Source organism: Echiichthys vipera (genome assembly GCF_963691815.1).
Source record: "Echiichthys vipera genome assembly, chromosome: 11".
Lineage (NCBI taxonomy): Eukaryota > Metazoa > Chordata > Actinopteri > Perciformes > Trachinidae > Echiichthys > Echiichthys vipera.
The window spans coordinates 31,338,980-31,357,300 of NC_139836.1; the positions used below are offsets into that span (position 1 = coordinate 31,338,980).

Below are 18,321 nucleotides of genomic sequence, written 5' to 3' on the forward strand. Positions count from 1 at the left end.
CACATCTAAATACAAGTCAAACAGACACACTTTCATTTAAAGTACTAAAAAAAAAAACAAGAGCCGAACCCTATATGTTAATAAATATTTAGAAATGATCCGTGCTCTGCCAGTCGCATAGTCGTGGTAGTGGAGAGGAGAGGGAGGGTCCACATTTGAGCGAGTGTGTGTGGTATAAAAATATATATAAAATTTTGTTAAATCGATCATTTTCACACTGTTTTGTTCTTGCACAGTTACCAATTAGAGTGTAGCTCTAATTGGTAAAGACAGTGATGTTGTAGGAGTACTTTGTATAGTATCTAAAATGACTGTGTCCTTTGTTTTTAGGCAAGGTCTAATTATGTGAATGTCTTCTTTATTACATATTTTAATGATGTAGTAATTGTATTTAATGTGCAAACAAAAACACGGGGCATAGTTCAGTAATATCCATTTTAAATTATACAAACCATTTAAGATTTTTCCTTAGTTAAATAAATGTATGATTTTTTCTTTTCAGACTGTTTCAACTTCTGTGGTACAACTGAACTAAAAAAGCCTGGACTCATCAGTTCTGGTTTACAAACATGTGACGTTCGTCCTGCTTTAAGTGGAGTTGTGGAGAACCAAGTAAAAATGTATGGAACATTTAGTTCAGCTGTGAGAATATCGGGCACAGAGTGGAAATACATGTTCACGCTTGCCTCGTAAATCTCTGATTCATTCTTTATAATAAACCCCACATCATGTTGCTCCTGTTTGATGAAACAGTTTAACAGCAAAGGATATTGGTCAGATTCTGTCACTTCTCCTTTGAGTCTAAACTTTAAAAAAAAAAGTGACATGACATGAAAAATTATCTCATAATTCATCTCAATGTCATGTTCAATATTTAAAAAAACAAAACTGAGAATATCTGAGGTGACCTGAGATTAACTGTCTCTGAAGTGTCTTCCTCTCATGAAACCACAGCACATCCTCCGCTGACCTACTGCTGGAAATGTGCAATCCATTTACACTGGACCACATGTACGACAACCCCTCTCCTCCCTGCTTCTCCTTTCATATCAACACAGGCTTGCACACACACATCTGGCCGGGGGGTGAATTAACTAACATTCCCACAGAGGCTAATCTCCACGCCTCTACTGTGACAAGATAATAATAATAAAATAAGGGACAGCAGCTCCTCTGGCAGCTAAATATGTATCTACCTGCCAAAGCCTGAGGGACTCACCATAACATTCAAAAATGCATGGATTTATGTATAATTGTTTAAAATTGTACTGTACCGTACTGATTATGAATTGTAATATTGTAATATTAGATTAGAGCAGGAATACGCTGCACAGTGCTCTGGCATCTTGTTCCTTCTGCTGCTCAACTCATAGGCTCAACGAGTCACTCATAGAACTGATCTGGGAGAAGGACCGATCCAAGATGGCGGCCGCATTTCTCGCGGCCCAACGTTCGATGCGGCATCTACTCTTTATATGTCTATGGTCCCCAGCATAGACATATAAAGAGTAGATGCCGCATCGAACGTTGGGCCGCGAGAAATGCGGCCGCCATCTTGGATCGGTCCTTCTCCCAGATCAGTTCTATGAGTGACTCGTTGAGCCTCTGAGTTGAGCAGCAGAAGGAACAAGATACCAGAGCACTGTGCAGCGTATTCCTGCTCTAATCTAATATTACAATATTACAATTCATAATCAGTACAGTACAGTACAATTTTAAACAATTATACATAAATCCATGCATTTTTGAATGTTATAGTGAGTCCCTCAGGCTGTGGCAGGTAGATACATATTTAGCTGCCAGAGGAGCTGCTGTCCCTTATTTTATTATTATTATTATCTTGTCACAGTAGAGGCATGGAGATTAGCCTCTGTGGGAATCTTAGTTAATTTACCCCCCGGCCAGATGTGTGTGTGTGTGTGTGTGTGTGTGTGTGTGTGTGTGTGTGTGCCTGTGTAGATATTAAAGGAGAAGCAGGGAGGAGAGGGGTTGTCGTACATGTGGTCTAGTGTAAATGGATTGCACATTTCCAGCAGTAGGTCAGCGGAGGATGTGCTGTGGTTTCATGAGAGGAAGACACTTCAGAGACAGTTCATCTCAGGTCACCTCAGATATTCTCAGTTTTGTTTTTTTAAATATTGAACATGACATTGAGATGAATTATGAGATCATTTTTCATGTCATGTCACTTTTTTTTTTAAGTTTAGACTATCAAAGGAGAAGTGGCAGAATCTGATCAATATCCTTTGCTGTTAAACTGTTTCATCAAACAGGAGCAACATGATGTGGGCTTTATTATAAAGAATGAATCAGAGATTTAACATGTATTTCCACTCTGTGCCCGATATTCTCACAGCTGAACTAAATGTCCCATACATTTTGACTTGGTTCTCCACATCTCCACTTAAAGCAGGACGAACGTCACATGTTTGTAAACCAGAACTGATGAGTCCAGGCTTTTTTAGTTCAGTTGTACCAGAGAAGTTGAAACAGTCTGAAAAGAAAAAATCATACATTTATTTAACTAAGGAAAGATCTTAAATGGTTTGTATAATTTAAAATGGATATTACTGAACTATGCCCCGTGTTTTTGTTTGCACATTAAATACAATTACTACATAATTAAAATATGTAATAAAGAAGACATTCACATAATTAGACCTTGCCTAAAAACAAGGACACAGTCATTTTAGATACTATACAAAGTTCTCCTACAACATCACCGTCTTTACCAATTAGAGCTACACTCTACACTTGGTAACTGTGCAAGAACAAAACAGTGTGAAAATGATCGATTTAACAAAATGTTATATATATTTTTATACCACACACACTCGCTCCCTCTCCTCTCCACTACCATGACTATGCGACTGGCAGAGCATGGATCATTTCTGAATATTCATTAACATAAAGGGTTCGGCTCTTGTTTTTTTTAGTGCTTTAAATGGAAGTGTGTCTATTTGACTTGTATTTAGATGTGTCCAAAATGTCATCTCTCTCTCTCTGACCTAATTGTATTGATACTCTTGATTTATATGTATTTTAATTTTCTCTGAGTGTGTGTGTGTGTGCGTGCGTGTGTTTGTGTGTGTGTGTGTGTGTGAGAGAGAGAGAGAAAGAGAGAGAGTGAGTGAGAGAGAGATTTATGTATTCATGTATGAAATACAGCCTATTAATACTCTATAAATGATTTCTCTTGTTGTGTTTATATTTATAGTGTTTGTAAAACACCTATCATACATCACATATATCATATATCAGATTATTCTATTACTGTTAATCCCACTGTGAATATTAAAATACTCTGAACCGTGTCCTGTCCTTACACTGAGTGGAGCGGGCGACCGGGCCAAGATGGCGGCTCCACCGCTCGTCAGCGCCAATAGGCCCAACGTTCGATGAGGCGTCTACTCTTTATGTCTATGACTGCACGTGTTTTACGACAGTGAATTGCGTCTTGCGGCAAAACATGGCGCTACACTGACGAGTTTAGTGAAGGAATAAGGCAGTGAACAGAACGCTGTTTTTGTATCCATAGACAGGTCCAGGTCCAGGTCCACACAGCAGCGGTTGCAGTGGAAACTCTCCTGAGTTTAGCAGGTCAGTGAGGAGCAGCTGAGGACTCAGGCAGGTCCGTGATGGCGGCACAGGGAGGCGTCCTGTTCCAGCAGAAGGTCAGCAGAATGCTCAACAGGCGGGACCAGAGACCAGTGCTCAAACCCAACAAGACTCTGGTTCTGAGAGATGCTGTAGCTGACCGCAAAATGAAGAAAGGAGGTAAGTATCCGCTTATTCATTCATGGAACTTTAACTTCAGGTCAGGCAGTAGAGACTCAAACCAAAATGCCCTGGACATGAATACATTAGAACGTTACATCATTATAAAACCAATTCGATATTTGGGGTTATAATGGTATAAAATAGCGCTTACCGCTTAAGGTTCAACAATATAATTAATTAGATGAATATAGATATGACTATATGGTCTATATCCTGGGAAATCCCATGACTAGCTATTAATTCTTGGATTATTTTGAAATATTGTTGTATTACTGTCCAGAATTTGATAGAATATCAGCTGTTACTATACCACTGATGTACTAGCATGTTTTTTAAATAAACAAGGCACTTCAGTAAAAACCTTTATTTTGTGAAAAAAGCTGTTAGCAAAATTAGAAGAACACTTTCAGATAACTCCCAGTTATTGGTGTTAATCTGGCACCTGGTGACAATTGACTTCATTGTAGGACACACCCTATATATGACTGAAACCCTGAGACAGCAGGTTGTCCAGATGAAGGCCAAAGGGCTGACCCTCTCAGCCATCAGAGAGAGGTTGGGAGTTCAGTCTGTGATTTCAAGAATACTGAAACTTTACAAGGACACAGATTAATTTAAGATTCAAGAGGGTTTATTTATCCCCAGGGAAATTATTGTGCAACAGTTTCAATACAAAGGTGGGAAGGATCAGAGTGACAATAAGCTATCATAATCAAATCAAAATAAAGCTCACGTAAAATATATCAAACAATAACTAAGTGTGACAGAGTGCAACAGACATTGTGGTTAAGCGTAGGTATATACAATATAAAACAATACGCACTGTGCCGTTAAGCAGCATATTGAAATAAAATAAGTACAAACTAAATAAGTGATAAGGAGCGATAATTGAAACAGTGTTAAAAATGTAGTAGCATTTCCTACAGAACTAAGTTACAGTAAAGTACAGGGAAGTGTAGCAGCCTTTCTTACTGAAGTAAGTTACAGTAAACCACAGTGAAGTGTAGCAGCCTTTCTGACTGAGGTAAGTTTACAATACAACTAAATAAAGTGATGCAGTGGTGTTATAAAGTGACATTTTCTCAGGCCAAGTGTCTCCACTGTTCCTTACCTGACCGGGGGGAGATGAATTATACAGTTTGATGGCCACTGGAAGAAAAGACTTCCTGCGGCGTTCAGTGTTACTCCGGGGGAGAATGAGTCTATGACTGAAGGTGCTTCTGCCGGAGGTCAGCAGCTGGTGGAGAGGGTGAGAGTTGTTGTCCAGGATGCAGTGCAGTTTAGACAGCATCCTCCTCTCAGACACCGACACCAAAGAGTCCAGTTTGACCCCCAGGACGGAGCCAGCCTTCCTGATGATCTTACTGATTCTCTCGGCGTCGGCTGCCCTCAGAGGATGGACGAGCTAACGGCGCTGACCCAGCATCAGGGGGACTACCGCGAGTGCAGCATCATAGTGCTCACTGAGACGTGGCTAACGGAGCTGACCCCCGACACGGATGCTAACCTGGACGTGTTTCAACTACGGCGGGCAGACAGGCCGGCAGAGAGCGGTAAGAGGACAGGAGGAGGGCTGGCTGTGTTTGTTAATGACAGTTGGTGCAACTCTGGGCACATCACTGTTAAAGAGCAAGTCTGCAATAAGGACATCGAACTCTTGGCTGTTAGCATGAGGCCATACTACCTCCCGAGGGAGTTCACACAGGTTATTGTGTTAGCTGTGTACATCCCCCCCTCTGCTAACGCTGATGCAGCTTGTGATGTTCTTCATTCAGTCTCAAGCTCACTGCAGACACAGCACCCACAGGCCCTCTTCCTCATCTCTGGGGACTTAATCATGCCTCTCTGTCCTCTACTCTGCCCACATTCACACAGTATGTCACCTGCCACACCAGAGACAATAAAACGCTGGACTTATTGTACGTCAACATCAAGGAGGCATACAACTCATCCCCCCTCCCTCCCCTGGGAAAATCTGACCACAACCTGGTGCATCTCCTGCCTGTGTGCAAGCCCCTTGTAAACAGGCAACCAGTGGAAGTCCGCACAGTTAAAGCATTGACTAAAGAGTCTGAGGAGGCTCTGAGGGACTGCTTTGAATCAACTGTGATCACTGTCCTGGAGAAGGCTGGAAACACTGTGAGGATTATGTTCTTTGATTTCTCCAGTGCCTTTAACACCATCCAGCCTGCACTTCAGGGGGACAAGCTGGAGCTGGCAGGGGTGACCCAGCACCTCACATACTGGATCCTGGATTACTTTACTAACCGGCCACAGTATGTGAGGACTCGGGACTACGTGACGGACACAATAGTCTGCAGTACCGGGGCCCCACAGGGCACAGTCCTGGCTCCTTTCCTGTTCACCCTGTACACCGCAGACTTCTACCACCAATCCCCTCACTGCCATCTACAAAAGTTCTCTGACGACTCTATCGTCGGCCTCATCAGGGACGGTGACGACGGAGCCTACAGAGAACTTATTAAGGACTTTGTGGACCGGTGCCGGCGGAACAACCTCCAGCTCAACGCCGGGAAGACCAAAGAGCTGGTGTTGGATTTCCGCAGGCACAAACAACCCTGCACACAGGTGAACATCCGGGGAACGGACATTGAGATTGTGACATCTTACAAGTACCTGGGAGTTCACCTGAACAATAAACTGGACTGGTCTGACCACACTGCAGCAACATATAAGAAAGGTGAGAGCAGACTGTACCTTCTGAGGAAGCTCAGGTCCTTTGGAGTGCAAGGGGCACTCCTGACCTCCATCTATGATTCTGTGGTGGCATCAGCCATTTTCTATAGAGTAGTCTGCTGGAGCAGCAGCATATCAGCAGCAGACAGGAGGAAACTTGATAAACTTATCAAGAAGGCCGGCTCCATCCTGGGATGCCCTGTGGACTCAGTGCAGGTGGTGGGAGAGAGCAGGAAGCTGGACAAGCTGTAATCTCTGCTGGTACAGGAGTCCCACCCCCTGCAGGTCACTCTCACGGCACTGGGCAGCTACTTCAGCAACAGACTGATACACCCTAAGTGTGTGAAGGAGAGGTAACGCAGGTCCTTCCTTCCTGCAACTGTCAGACTTTACAATCAGCACTGCTCCCAAAAGACTACTGACCTCATCCTGTACCCTGTACCCTGCACTGTGCAATATGCCTGTACTATGGGCACTTCTGCTTTTTGCATTGCATTTGGCACTTATTTAATCATATTTATTCACTCCATATCACATTTTTATAAACAAACAAAACAAGAACAACTGCACTACATCATGTGAATATGTACATATGTCTATTTCTTCCCTTTTTAAATGTAACTTTATTGCTTATTTTTGCTATTTTTTATCTTTTTTTGCTATTTTTTATCATATTTTGTCATATTCTGTTGCTGCTATGACAAAAGAATTTCCCCGTCTGCGGGACATTAAAGGTTTTCTGATTCTGATTCTACACCGGAATTACACTTTAAAACTTCAGTTTGTAAAGACAATGTTAATTAGGCATTGTATGGTATTAAAGGTTAAACATGAAGCCTTTTCTCCACAGATGCCACCTGTATCACAGAGATGTCAGTCCTGATGGCCTGCTGGAAGGACAACAAGTTTGTGGACAGCCTGTGCTCTGAAGAGACGAACGCCTTTTACAGTTGTGTTGAGCAGGCTCGGGTATGTTCAAGTTCACAGAAGCACAACTGACACATGAACTGGTTTGTGCTGTAAGATGACATGCATGTTCAGTTTAAAATGGGCTGCATGAGTAGAGGAATGCACCATTCTATAGAGCCCCTGAAGAGAGGGCCTTCTAATGCACACTGGGCAATGACACGTTCACTGAAGTATCAGTTTAAGTACACAAAATTATTTTTTGTACAAATTAGGGATTTGCAATATTGATTAAATAATTATCACAATATTAATCTGGATATTTCCTTCTATCTATATGCAGTTTATGAAAATACGGCAAATGTATGCAAAATAAAATTATCAACTGCAGAGTGCATCATTAATTCAATTCAATTTCATTTATAGTGCCAAATCATATCAAAAGTTATCTCAGGACACTTTAAAATAAGATAGGAAAAACAAGTGACAGAAATTCTTCTTGGACAGGGCAGGTTCAATTTAAACAATAAATAAATACATACAAAACAGACAGTCCCAAACAATGACAATACATTAATGCCAAAAGTAACGCAATGGGGTGACTGAGTGGAGTGAGCTATGTTGCCTATTTGTGACTGTTCAGTGTGGTGATGGCAGTGGCGATAAAAGATTTTTTATAGATGTTTTTTCATGCCAACGGGACCTTGTAGCGTTGACCTGATGGCAGTAAGTCAAAGGATTGGTGGAGGGGGTTGGTGGGGTCTTGTGTGATTGTATTGGCTTTCCTGAGTACTGACCGGGTGTACAGTTGTGGTAGGTTTGGGAAGAGCCAATTATTTTGCCGGCCTGATTAACTATACGTGCAAGTTTTGTTTTGTGCTTGATGGTGAGGGTGTTGTACCAGGCTGAGATATTGAAAGTGAGTACAGATTCAATAAGGTGAACAGTAAACCACAGTTAAAATGTCCTTGCTGACATTAAAAGCTCTGAGCTTCCTCAGCAGGTGGAGGCGCTATTGGGCCTTCTTGTACACAGAGTCAGCATGATGTGAGAAGGACAGTGATGTGTCCAGCTCTGTGCCAAAGTATTTAAAAAAACCTCAACCTGTTTAACTGGCAGACCCTTGATGCTGAGTGGTTGAAACATTTGCTGTGAGCTCGGTGTTCCCCTGCTCCGACAGCACAGCTCCTTTGTTTTCTCAATGTTGATTTCCAGAGATATTTCCTCAAAAGTTATGGCCAAGGTTTTCACTGCCTGATGGTAGTCAGGCAGAGCTCTTGTGTCTGTCAAATGGGCCAATACTAAGGCCATGTCGTCTGCATACTTTAAAAGTGTCATTCATTCTCCACTGCACGAGATGTTGTTGGTGTAGACAGAGAAGAGAATGTGGGATAAAACACAGCCTTGGGGGAGACCAGTATTTAAAACCAGTTTGCTGGATTTAAAACCATTCACCTGCACTTGTTGTGGCCTGTCCTGTAGAAAACTTTTAATCAATAAAATCAGTGTGGGTTGGATCTGAAGCTTCACAAGAAAGTGCAGGATTGTGAATATGTGTACAGTATTTAAAGCAGAGGAGAAGACCATAAATAAAATCCTTGTGTGGGGGTGTGATGAGTCCAGTAGTCGGGTCACGGTATCCAAAAGGGTCAGATTTGCATCTTCCACTCCACGTTTGGCCTCATAGGCAAAACTAGAGTGGATCCAGTCTTCCAGCTACCATGCTGGAGAGAAGGTTTCCCACTCTATGACTTATTTATGATTTACATAGACCCAACAATTCCCCCATTGAGTACAATGCCAACGAAAACCTTCAAATACCCCCAGAAGCAATTTCATTCAAAAAGCAACTGGACTTGGTTATTTGTCTAGGAAGACGTTTCACCTCTCATCCAAGAGGCTTCGTCAGTTCATGTACGCATCTGACCAGGCTGGGACTGGTCCAACTAACTGCTGTGGAGATCCAGGTATTTAACCTCTCACAAGGTCGATGATGTCACTGGAACCCTTTGTGCTCCAGGTGCCAACGTCCGTCGTTAGAGTTGCAGTCGTTGGTGGGAAGTTGGTTTCGACTTTGTTAGTGCTCTATTGAGTCTTAACGACAGTCGTTGGAGTTACAGGAGGCCATTTGTGAACACTTGTTCTTTGAGGTTAGTTGGTTGAATCTCCTGGGAAGGGATGAAAGGACTGCATTGTAAAGTGAAGATAAGTGGTGTTAGAACTCCTCCTCTGTTTAGCGGTTTTCTCTACTTTTGCATAGATGGCTTCTTTTACTCCTCTTTCAAACCATCTGTCCTCTCTGTCCAGTATTTGGACATTGTTGTCATCAAAGGAGTGGGCTTTCTCTTTGAGATTTAAGTGGACAGCACAGTCCAGGCCTGAGGAGTTAGCTCTCCTGTGTTGGGCCATGCATTTATGCAGTGGTTGTTTTATTTCTCCAATGTAGAGATCTTTGCATTCCTTGTTGCATTGGACAACATAAACCAGATTGCTTCTGTGGGTGTGTGTAGTAACCCCGAGCCATTGGTTCAGATATGTGGACGAAATCCAAAGAGGTGCAAACTTTTACCGAACATATACACTCTGTGGACAGAAACATCAAGTTCACCAGAGAAGAAGTCAAGGACAATAGTTTGCCTCTCTTAGACTGTGACGTCCATATGGAGAATGACAGGAGCCTCCTCATTGGGGTATTCAGAAAACCCACTCTCACAGATCAATATCTACTGCTTGACTCTCACCACCCCCTGGAACACAAGCTTGGAGTTATCAGAATCCTGAACACAGAGCTGATAATGTACCCACCTGCTCACAGGCCCAAGGGGAAGAACGCAAGCACCTGAGAGGCGCCCTCACAACCTGGCTACCCCAGCTGGACCTTTGTGAAAACGGCAGCTGCTTCCAGAAAGACAACCAAAGTGGTTGAGAAAGAAAAAGAAAAGTTATTCCGTATGTGGCTGGGGTATCAGAGAAACTCAGGAGGATCTTCAACAAACACTGCATCCCTTTGTATTTCAAACCCAGTAACACATTCAGACAGAGATTAGTACATTCCAAGGACAGAACACCACACACCCACAAAAGCAATCTGGTCTATGCTGTGTGAAAGAAATTCTCTGAAGTCTTCAGTGTTTCTCAATCATATCTTTACTAAATACTGCATGCATACAGGAGAGACATCCTAACCAACCGCCGGGTCTCCAACAATCTCTCTCTGTCCCCAAATTTCTTCAGCAGATATACAAGTCAGATCAAAGCCTCTTACAAACACAATGACATTAGAATAAACAAAACACACTACCCCATGTTTATGGCCCCTGTGGAAGTTATCAGTATTTACGACCCCCCTTTTGTCACCATTTGCAATCTCATGTGACTCCTATCCACAATCCCCCAGCACTCATTCTCAGCTTGACTGTTATGCTAATCAAGGATTTACAATCATAGATAAATAAGGTAGGTCATCTTTGGTTATTTCTCACAGCTGTCCAATGCAACGAGGAATGCAAAGATTTCAAATCAACCAGGAGAGCTAACTCCTCAGGCCTGGTCTCTGCTGTCCACTTACATCTCAAGGAGAAAGCCCACTCCTTTGATGTCCAAATCCTGGACAGAGAGGACAGATGGTTTGAAAGAGGAGTAAACGAAGCCATCTATGCAAAAGTAGAGAAACCATTGCTAAACAAAGGAGGAGGTCTGAGGGCGCACTCACACTGTCCTACCGCACCAGGCCAAAACAGGTTTTTCGGCTAAAGCCTAGTGTTTTTGACCAGTGTGAGTGCACCCGCTCCGCGCATAACTGCGGCCAGCTGGCCGTCCACGGCCCATCTGAGAGAGGTGGGCTTTTTTAGAGCGTGTTTGCACATGTACGAGCACGAGCGCGCACACGTGTACGAGCACCAGGCCTACGGCGGTTCTGATGTCATTTATGTGCGCCTGTTCGGACATAGAAAATAGAAGGACGGACCATCCATGGACATTTAACAACAACAACAATGGCGGCGAAAGGTTCACGTTGGTGTGATGCGGAGGTGGAGTGTTTACTGCAGATTTGGTCGGATGAAAATATTAAAAAACAGTCGGACAAGACGCACAAAAACTCCGAGGTCTATGGAAAGATTTGTAAACAAAACGACGCATTGCGATGATGTTAGCAATGCGTGTGACGTGTTACGACGTGATGACGTATAGGCAGGCAAGAAGCATTGGCCGAGGCCCAGGCAGTGTGAGTACAATTGGGCTGGCAAGCGGGGGGAGAGGGAGGGGGGGACGAGTACCCTAAAGCCCGGGGCGCGGTGCGGAAGGACAGTGTGAGTGCGCCCTGAGACACCACTTATCTCCAATTTACAATGCAGCCCTTTCATCCCTTCAGGAGATTCATCAATCTAACCTCAAAGAACAACTGTTCACAAATGGCCTCCTGTGACTCCAACGACTGTTGTTAAGACTCAATAGAGCACTCACAAAGTCGAAACATACTTCCCACCAACGATACCCATCCGTACCGTGCCCTGTGCTTTAGGGTACTTGTCCCCTCCTCCCTCTCCCCCCGCGGCCCAGGCCCGTTTGCGCAAATGCTTCGTACCTGCCTATATGTTATCACGACGTAAAAGGTCACACGCATTGATTGTGTTATCGCGATGCGTCGCTTTGTTTACAAAAAGCGTGCGATCTTTTGGCCACATAATGGAAAGCAGCGCAGAAAACATGGTAACGTTTTTGGCTTTGTGGTTTTTCTAACCAAATCTGCAGTAAACACTCCACCTCCGCATCGAACCAACTTGAACCTTTCGCCGCCATTGTTTTAAATGTCCGCGCATGGTTCGTCCTTCTTTTTTCTATGTCCGAACAGGCGCACTTAAAATGACATAAGAAACATCGTAGGCCTTGTGCTTGTGCTCATACATGTGTGAAAGCTCATGCTCTTACATGTGCAAACGTGCTTTACAAAAGCCCACCTCTCCCAAACAGGCGGTACGGTTGCACTCACACTGGTCAAACTAACAAGACTTTGGCCGTGAAGCGTGCTTGTGCACAGTACGGATGGACAGTGGCCCTCATTTATCAGTCTTGCTTGAAAACGGGCGCAGATCTGAGGGCAGAATTGGTCGTATGACAGGACACACGTGTGATTTATGAAACATTCCCGCTGAGGTCAAACATGGAGAGGAGAAACGCTGGTACGAAAAGAATTTTTCCGACACACAGGTCGGCATTCTGACATCCGAGATGGAGCAAAATAAAGATGTTCTTTTTGGCAGTCTTAAGAGTGGAATAAAAGGGGCCCATAAAATCGCTGTATGGAAAAGAATAACGGAGGCAGTCAACCCGAAGCAGCGCTCCACTGTGACCCGTGTGCATGTGCGCACTGTTGAACCTGCGCTCCTGCTCTGTAGCGGGGTTTGCCAGCGGGGTTATTAGGTATTCCATTAGAGGATAACCTTTGTCACCGAAAAGAACCATACCAAAATGTTAATCATCTGATATCTTGTTTGATTTAATGCAATTTATCGAGGGTAGCCACTTACCGAAGAGATGACTTTGGCTCTGCCGTGCGCTTTCCTGCAGCCGCGCGCCAACACATTCATTCAAGATTCAAGAAGCTTTATTTATCCCGAGGGAAATTATTGTGCAACAGTTTCAATACAAAGGTGGGAAAGGATCAGAGTGACAATAAGCTAACATAATCAAATAAAAATAAAGCTAACATAAAATAAATCAAACCATAACTAAGTGTGACAGTGCAACAGACATTGTGGTTGCACAACGTAGGTATATACAATATACAACAATACGCACTGTGCAGTTTAGCAGCATATTAAAATAAAACAAGTACAAACTAAATAAGTGATAAGGAGCGATAATTGAAACAGTGTTAAAAATGTAGCAGCATTTCCTACAGAACTAAGTTACAGTAAAGTACAGGGAAGTGTAGCAGCCTTTCTTACTGAAGTAAGTAACAGTAAAGTACAGTGAATTGTAGCAGCCTTTCTACTGAAGTAAGTTTACAATACAACTAAATAAAGTGATGCAGTGGTGTTATAAAGTTACAAAGTGACATTTTCTCAGGATACAGTGTCTCCACTGTTCCTTACCTGACCGAGGGGAGATGAATTATACAGTTTGATGGCCACTGGAAGAAAAGACTACCTCCGGCGTTCAGTGTTACACTGGGGGAGAATGAGTCTATGACTGAAGGTGCTTCTGCTGGAGGTCAGCAGCTGGTGGAGAGGGTGAGAGTTGTTGTCCAGGATGCAGTGCAGTTTAGACAGCATCCTCCTCTCAGACACTGCCACCAAAGAGTCCAGTTAGACCCCCAGGACGGAGCCAGCCTTCCTGATGATCTTACTGATTCTCTCAGCAGTCTGCTGCCCCAGCAAACAACAGCGAAGAAGATGGCACTGGCTATCACCGACTGATAGAACATCCTCAGCATGGTGTTACATACATTGAATGACCGGAGCCTCCCTAGAGGAAATAGAGACGACTCTGGCCCTTCTTGTAAACAGCCTCAGTGTTCTTGGACCAGTCCAGTTTGTTGTCCAGGTATACTCCAAGGTATTTGTAATCCTGGACAACATCCACAGTCACGCCGTTGATGGAGATGGGTGTGGGGGCAGATTTACTCCTGCGGAAATCCACCACTAGCTCCTTAGTCTTGGTGGCGTTTAGAATCAGGTGATTAGCTTCACACCAGTCGATGGAGTCCACAACGCCCCTGTACTCCTCCTTCCCCTCAATGACACAGCCAACAATTGCAGAATCGTCAGCAAACTTCTGCAGGTGGCAGGACTCATAGAGGAGCGGAAAGTCTGAGGTGTACAGGGTGAACAGAAAGGGGGAAAGAATAGTTCCCTGTGGAGCTCCAGTGCTGCTGACCACAGTGTCAGACACTCCGTCCTGCAGTCTGACATACTGTGGTCGACCCGTTAAGTTATCCGTAATCCAGGAAACCAGGGGAGGGTCCACCTGCATCGCCGTCAGCTTACGTCCCAGCAGAGCAGGCCGGATGGTATTGAACGCACTGGAGAAGTCCAGGAACAAGATTCTCACTGTAGTTCTCGGTCTGTCCAGGTGGGCGCAGGCACGGTGGAGCAGGAAGATGATAGCGTCCTCCACACCTAGTCTCGGCTGGTAGGCAAACTGAAGCGGGTCCAGTGATGAGCTGAACAGGTGCGGAAGAAGTGATAGGACCAGCCTCTCCAGGGACTTTATCAGGTGCGACGTCAGCGCCACCGGTCTGTAGTCTTCGGAGGTGCTGGGACACACCTTCTTCGGTACTGGTACCAGGCAGGATGTCTTCCACAGCACAGGGACCTTCTCAAGACTCAGGCTGAGGTTGAAGATGTACTGCAGGACTCCACTCAGCTTCGCACATGCTTTGAGGACCCTCAGGCTGACACCGTCGGGACCTGCTGCCGTGCCTGGGCGGAGTCTGCACAGCTCCTTCCTCACCTGCTCTGCAGTGAAGGTCTGTCTGCTGTGTGCCTTGGTGAGGGTGGAGAAAGGTAGGGCAAAGTCGGGAAGGAATTGAGTGGGAGGGGGGGTGTCACCAGGGCTGGAGGTTTGGAGGTGGATGGTTGTGGAGGAGCCGTTGGGGGGTTGTCCAGAGCCCTTTGATCAAATCTGTTAAAGAACAGATTCAGCTCATTGGCAGGTTCACTACCACCACCTACTGTCTGGCTACCAGATGGTTGGTAGCCAGTAACGCTCCTCATGCCGCTCCACATGTCCTTTAAATTGTTCTGCTGGAGTTTGTGCTCCAGCTTCCTCCTGTAGGAGTCTTTGCCCTGTTGAATCCTCTCCTTCAGCTCCCTCTGGACCTGCCTCATCTGCTCTCTGTCCCCTTCTCTTAAGGCCCTCTTCTTCTCATTCAGCAGGACCTTGATGTCCCTGGTGACCCACGGCTTGTTATTTGGGAAACCGCGTACAGTTACTGTAGTAACAAAGCTGTCCACACAGAAATTGATGTACCCTGTAATGCAGACCGTGAGATCATCAATATCATTTCTTCATGAGCGTGCCTCTAAGTCAGTCAGTATGGCTTAGATTTGGTCTTGATTAATCAAATTTTTAGACAGCACGTCTTTCGCCATGGCAGTCCACTCCCCCATGTCTGATACACACTGTGCTGCCTCCTCGGCTTCTGTCAAATCGGCCACAATTTCGTTCAGCTTTCCATTAACGTCCTCTCTGAAACTAGCCAAATCTCTCTTCATATTTCTGGAGAGGTTGTCATGGAAACAGCCAAATTTCTCCTTCACATCCAGGCAGATAGCCAGTATTTCTTTGTGTATAGCGACGATGCAAGCTATACAAAGCTTCGAGTTATATATAGACATAGCGTCTTTTCCCGTCGTGTCTTCTTAACTTTTTTCTTGGTTCTAACAAAATAACAAATCCTGAGTCAAAACAAAAATAATAGAAACATTGTTTGTATATTACTTCTTACACAAAGGCCTATATCATATCATTTCATTATCTATATCTAGTATAGTATAGCTAGTATAGCTGTTTCCCCCAATGGCTAAAACATCACCAGAAACTGTCTAACTCACCCAATTAGATAGGTCTAAGAACAGTCTTAAATATCTTTCTGAAACTGGCAACAGGTCTCACAGTTGCCATGATCTATGGAAGCCTTTCCACATCGGAAGACTTAAGTATGTTCTCATTACAGAAAACTAGACTAAGCAGGAATGTCTACCTCTCAAAGTTTGCTAACCTCATCTTACAGAGTGGTGAAGCAAGTTTACCATTCTGGGCTGCCTGTCAATGTGCAAAAGTTTCTTAGTTGTACTTAATAAAAACATTACTCATTAAAAAGCACCGGTAACAAATCATCTTTCTCTTTCACAGGCTGCTATGAAGAATAAATCTAACCAGAACAGCCTCCAAGAAGGACGTTTGCACCCAAAACAAGCCACAGCCTTGCTGAAGAGATATCCCACCCTGCGCACTGAGATATAAGAAACTAACTCTTTAATGTGTAACTTATATGGTTTATAACTTAATGTGCAGGTTAAAAAAATTGATTTGATCATGTTAGGAGTTGTCAGCTTCTGTATGATTCAACTTATGCCTGGAGCAGAACACTGGAAAGTGTGATTTCAACGCAAACGCACTGCACCACTCCTTCAATTTGTAAAGTTATTCAGTCATTTCACACTGCTGATCAATCATTTGTAATGATACAACCTTTGTATTCATAGCACGCTGCTGTTCATGGTATGAAATATAATGTTTCACCTTGTGTCCTCAATTGGCTCTGATGGATCTGATGCCATATTATCTCAATTCAATTCAGCAGAGAGGTCTCATTCAGTGCAGAGATGTTATTAGTGGATGTGATGGAATTTTTCTTCTTAGGTTTCATGGCTCCTGGCTGGAAGTATACTGTCATCATTGAACACTTAAATGCATTGACATTCCTGTCGAAGTTGATATTGGTAGTTGACAGATGTTGAATTAAAATCAAGACTCACAGTGGTGGATATTCATATTTCACAATGGACTTCAACGTTTTAATCAATTATTTATTCATTTATTGTCAAATCATTCATTAATTCAGAGCAGGTTTTGTGTGTCTAGTGATTTTACAGTGTAACGCGACAAGATCAAAATAGTCAGTAGGCCTATGACCTCTAAAAAAAAAAACTGCATTTTGTTGAATGTGATGTTGATTTTCTCCCGTCTACAAAGGAGATGGAGTACAAATTAATTTATAGTGATTTGTGAAAACAAGTTAGCAATCAAGCACGGACTTTTTATACATATGGTAAAACCAATGAATGCATGGTAAGATAATCTAAATGTAATGAATACATTTCAAGTGATAAGCTAAAACTAATGGACAAATGGTTAGCTAAGCAGCTGGGATATTTAGCTAAAAGTCATGCGTAAGCAGTTTAAATAGCTAAAAAAGTCATGTATAGACAGTTGAAATAGTAAGCTAAAATTCATGTATGAAGAGTTTTAATAGTTGGAAAAGGGTAATGAATAAATGGTTAGCTAACATTAATTTAAATAGTTCTCATCTCATCTTCAACCGCTTATCCGGGGTCGGGTCGCGGGGGCAGCAGCTTTAGCAGGGGACCCCAAACTTCCCTTTCCTGGGCCACATTAACCAGCTCTAACTGGGGGATCCCGAGGCGTTCCCAGGCCAGTGGGGAGATATAATCTCTCCACCTAGTCCTGGGTCTTCCCCGAGGTCTTCTCTCAGCTGGACGTGCCTGGAACACCTCCCTAGGGAGGCGCCAGGGGTATCCTTCCTAGATGCCCAAACCAGCTCAACTGGTTTCTTTCAACGCAAAGGACCAGCGGCTCTACTCCGAGTTCCTCACAGATGGCTGAACTTCTCATCCTATCTCTAAGGGAGACTCCAGCCACCCTCCTGAGAAAACCCGCTTGTATCTGCGACCTCGTTCTTTCGGTCATGACCCAGCTATCTTTCCCACCAGGAACGAATCCGACTTATTGCCGTAGATCCAGACACAGCACTCTCCTCATTCATCTCCGTAAGATGGCGCTGCGTGAGTGGCAGCCTGTTACAGCAGCTCTCGCTCACTTTTGAGCTTTTTCCTCTTTTTATATTTCTTTTGCACATTTTTAACTATTCTTTCTTAACACTCTTTTGAGATCTCTAGGGCAGTGTGGAGACCAGACTTGCGTACTTCGTTCTGGTCTCAATACTTATTTTTTCAACTTTTTCCGTTGTGTACGCAGCCCTGTTGTTTACAGTAGGGATCAGCTGTTGGCCCAGAGTAGCACTGCGGTGCAGCTGCACGAGCGGCCTGATGTCCCCCGCGAGCTGAGGAGGAGGAGACGCGGGTGTCATTCCGGAGCCGTCGCAGGAGGACATGCTACAGACCCGTCCTCCCGTTTGTCATCATGGGGAATGTAAGATCTCTTCCCAACAAGATGGACGAGCTAACGGTG

At 44.0% G+C, this 18,321-nt stretch overlaps 1 protein-coding gene across 1 annotated transcript; it reads left to right on the forward strand.

The window, feature by feature from the left end:
* The first annotated feature begins 3,470 nt into the window (after positions 1-3,470).
* chchd1 (coiled-coil-helix-coiled-coil-helix domain containing 1) lies at positions 3,471-16,860 on the forward strand. Its single transcript, XM_083923579.1, has 3 exons — positions 3,471-3,777; positions 7,328-7,446; positions 16,243-16,860. Exons 1-3 carry the CDS (start codon positions 3,639-3,641, stop codon positions 16,351-16,353), a joined length of 369 nt encoding a protein of 122 aa, XP_083779705.1. The 5' UTR covers positions 3,471-3,638; the 3' UTR covers positions 16,354-16,860.
* The last annotated feature ends 1,461 nt before the right edge of the window (positions 16,861-18,321 follow it).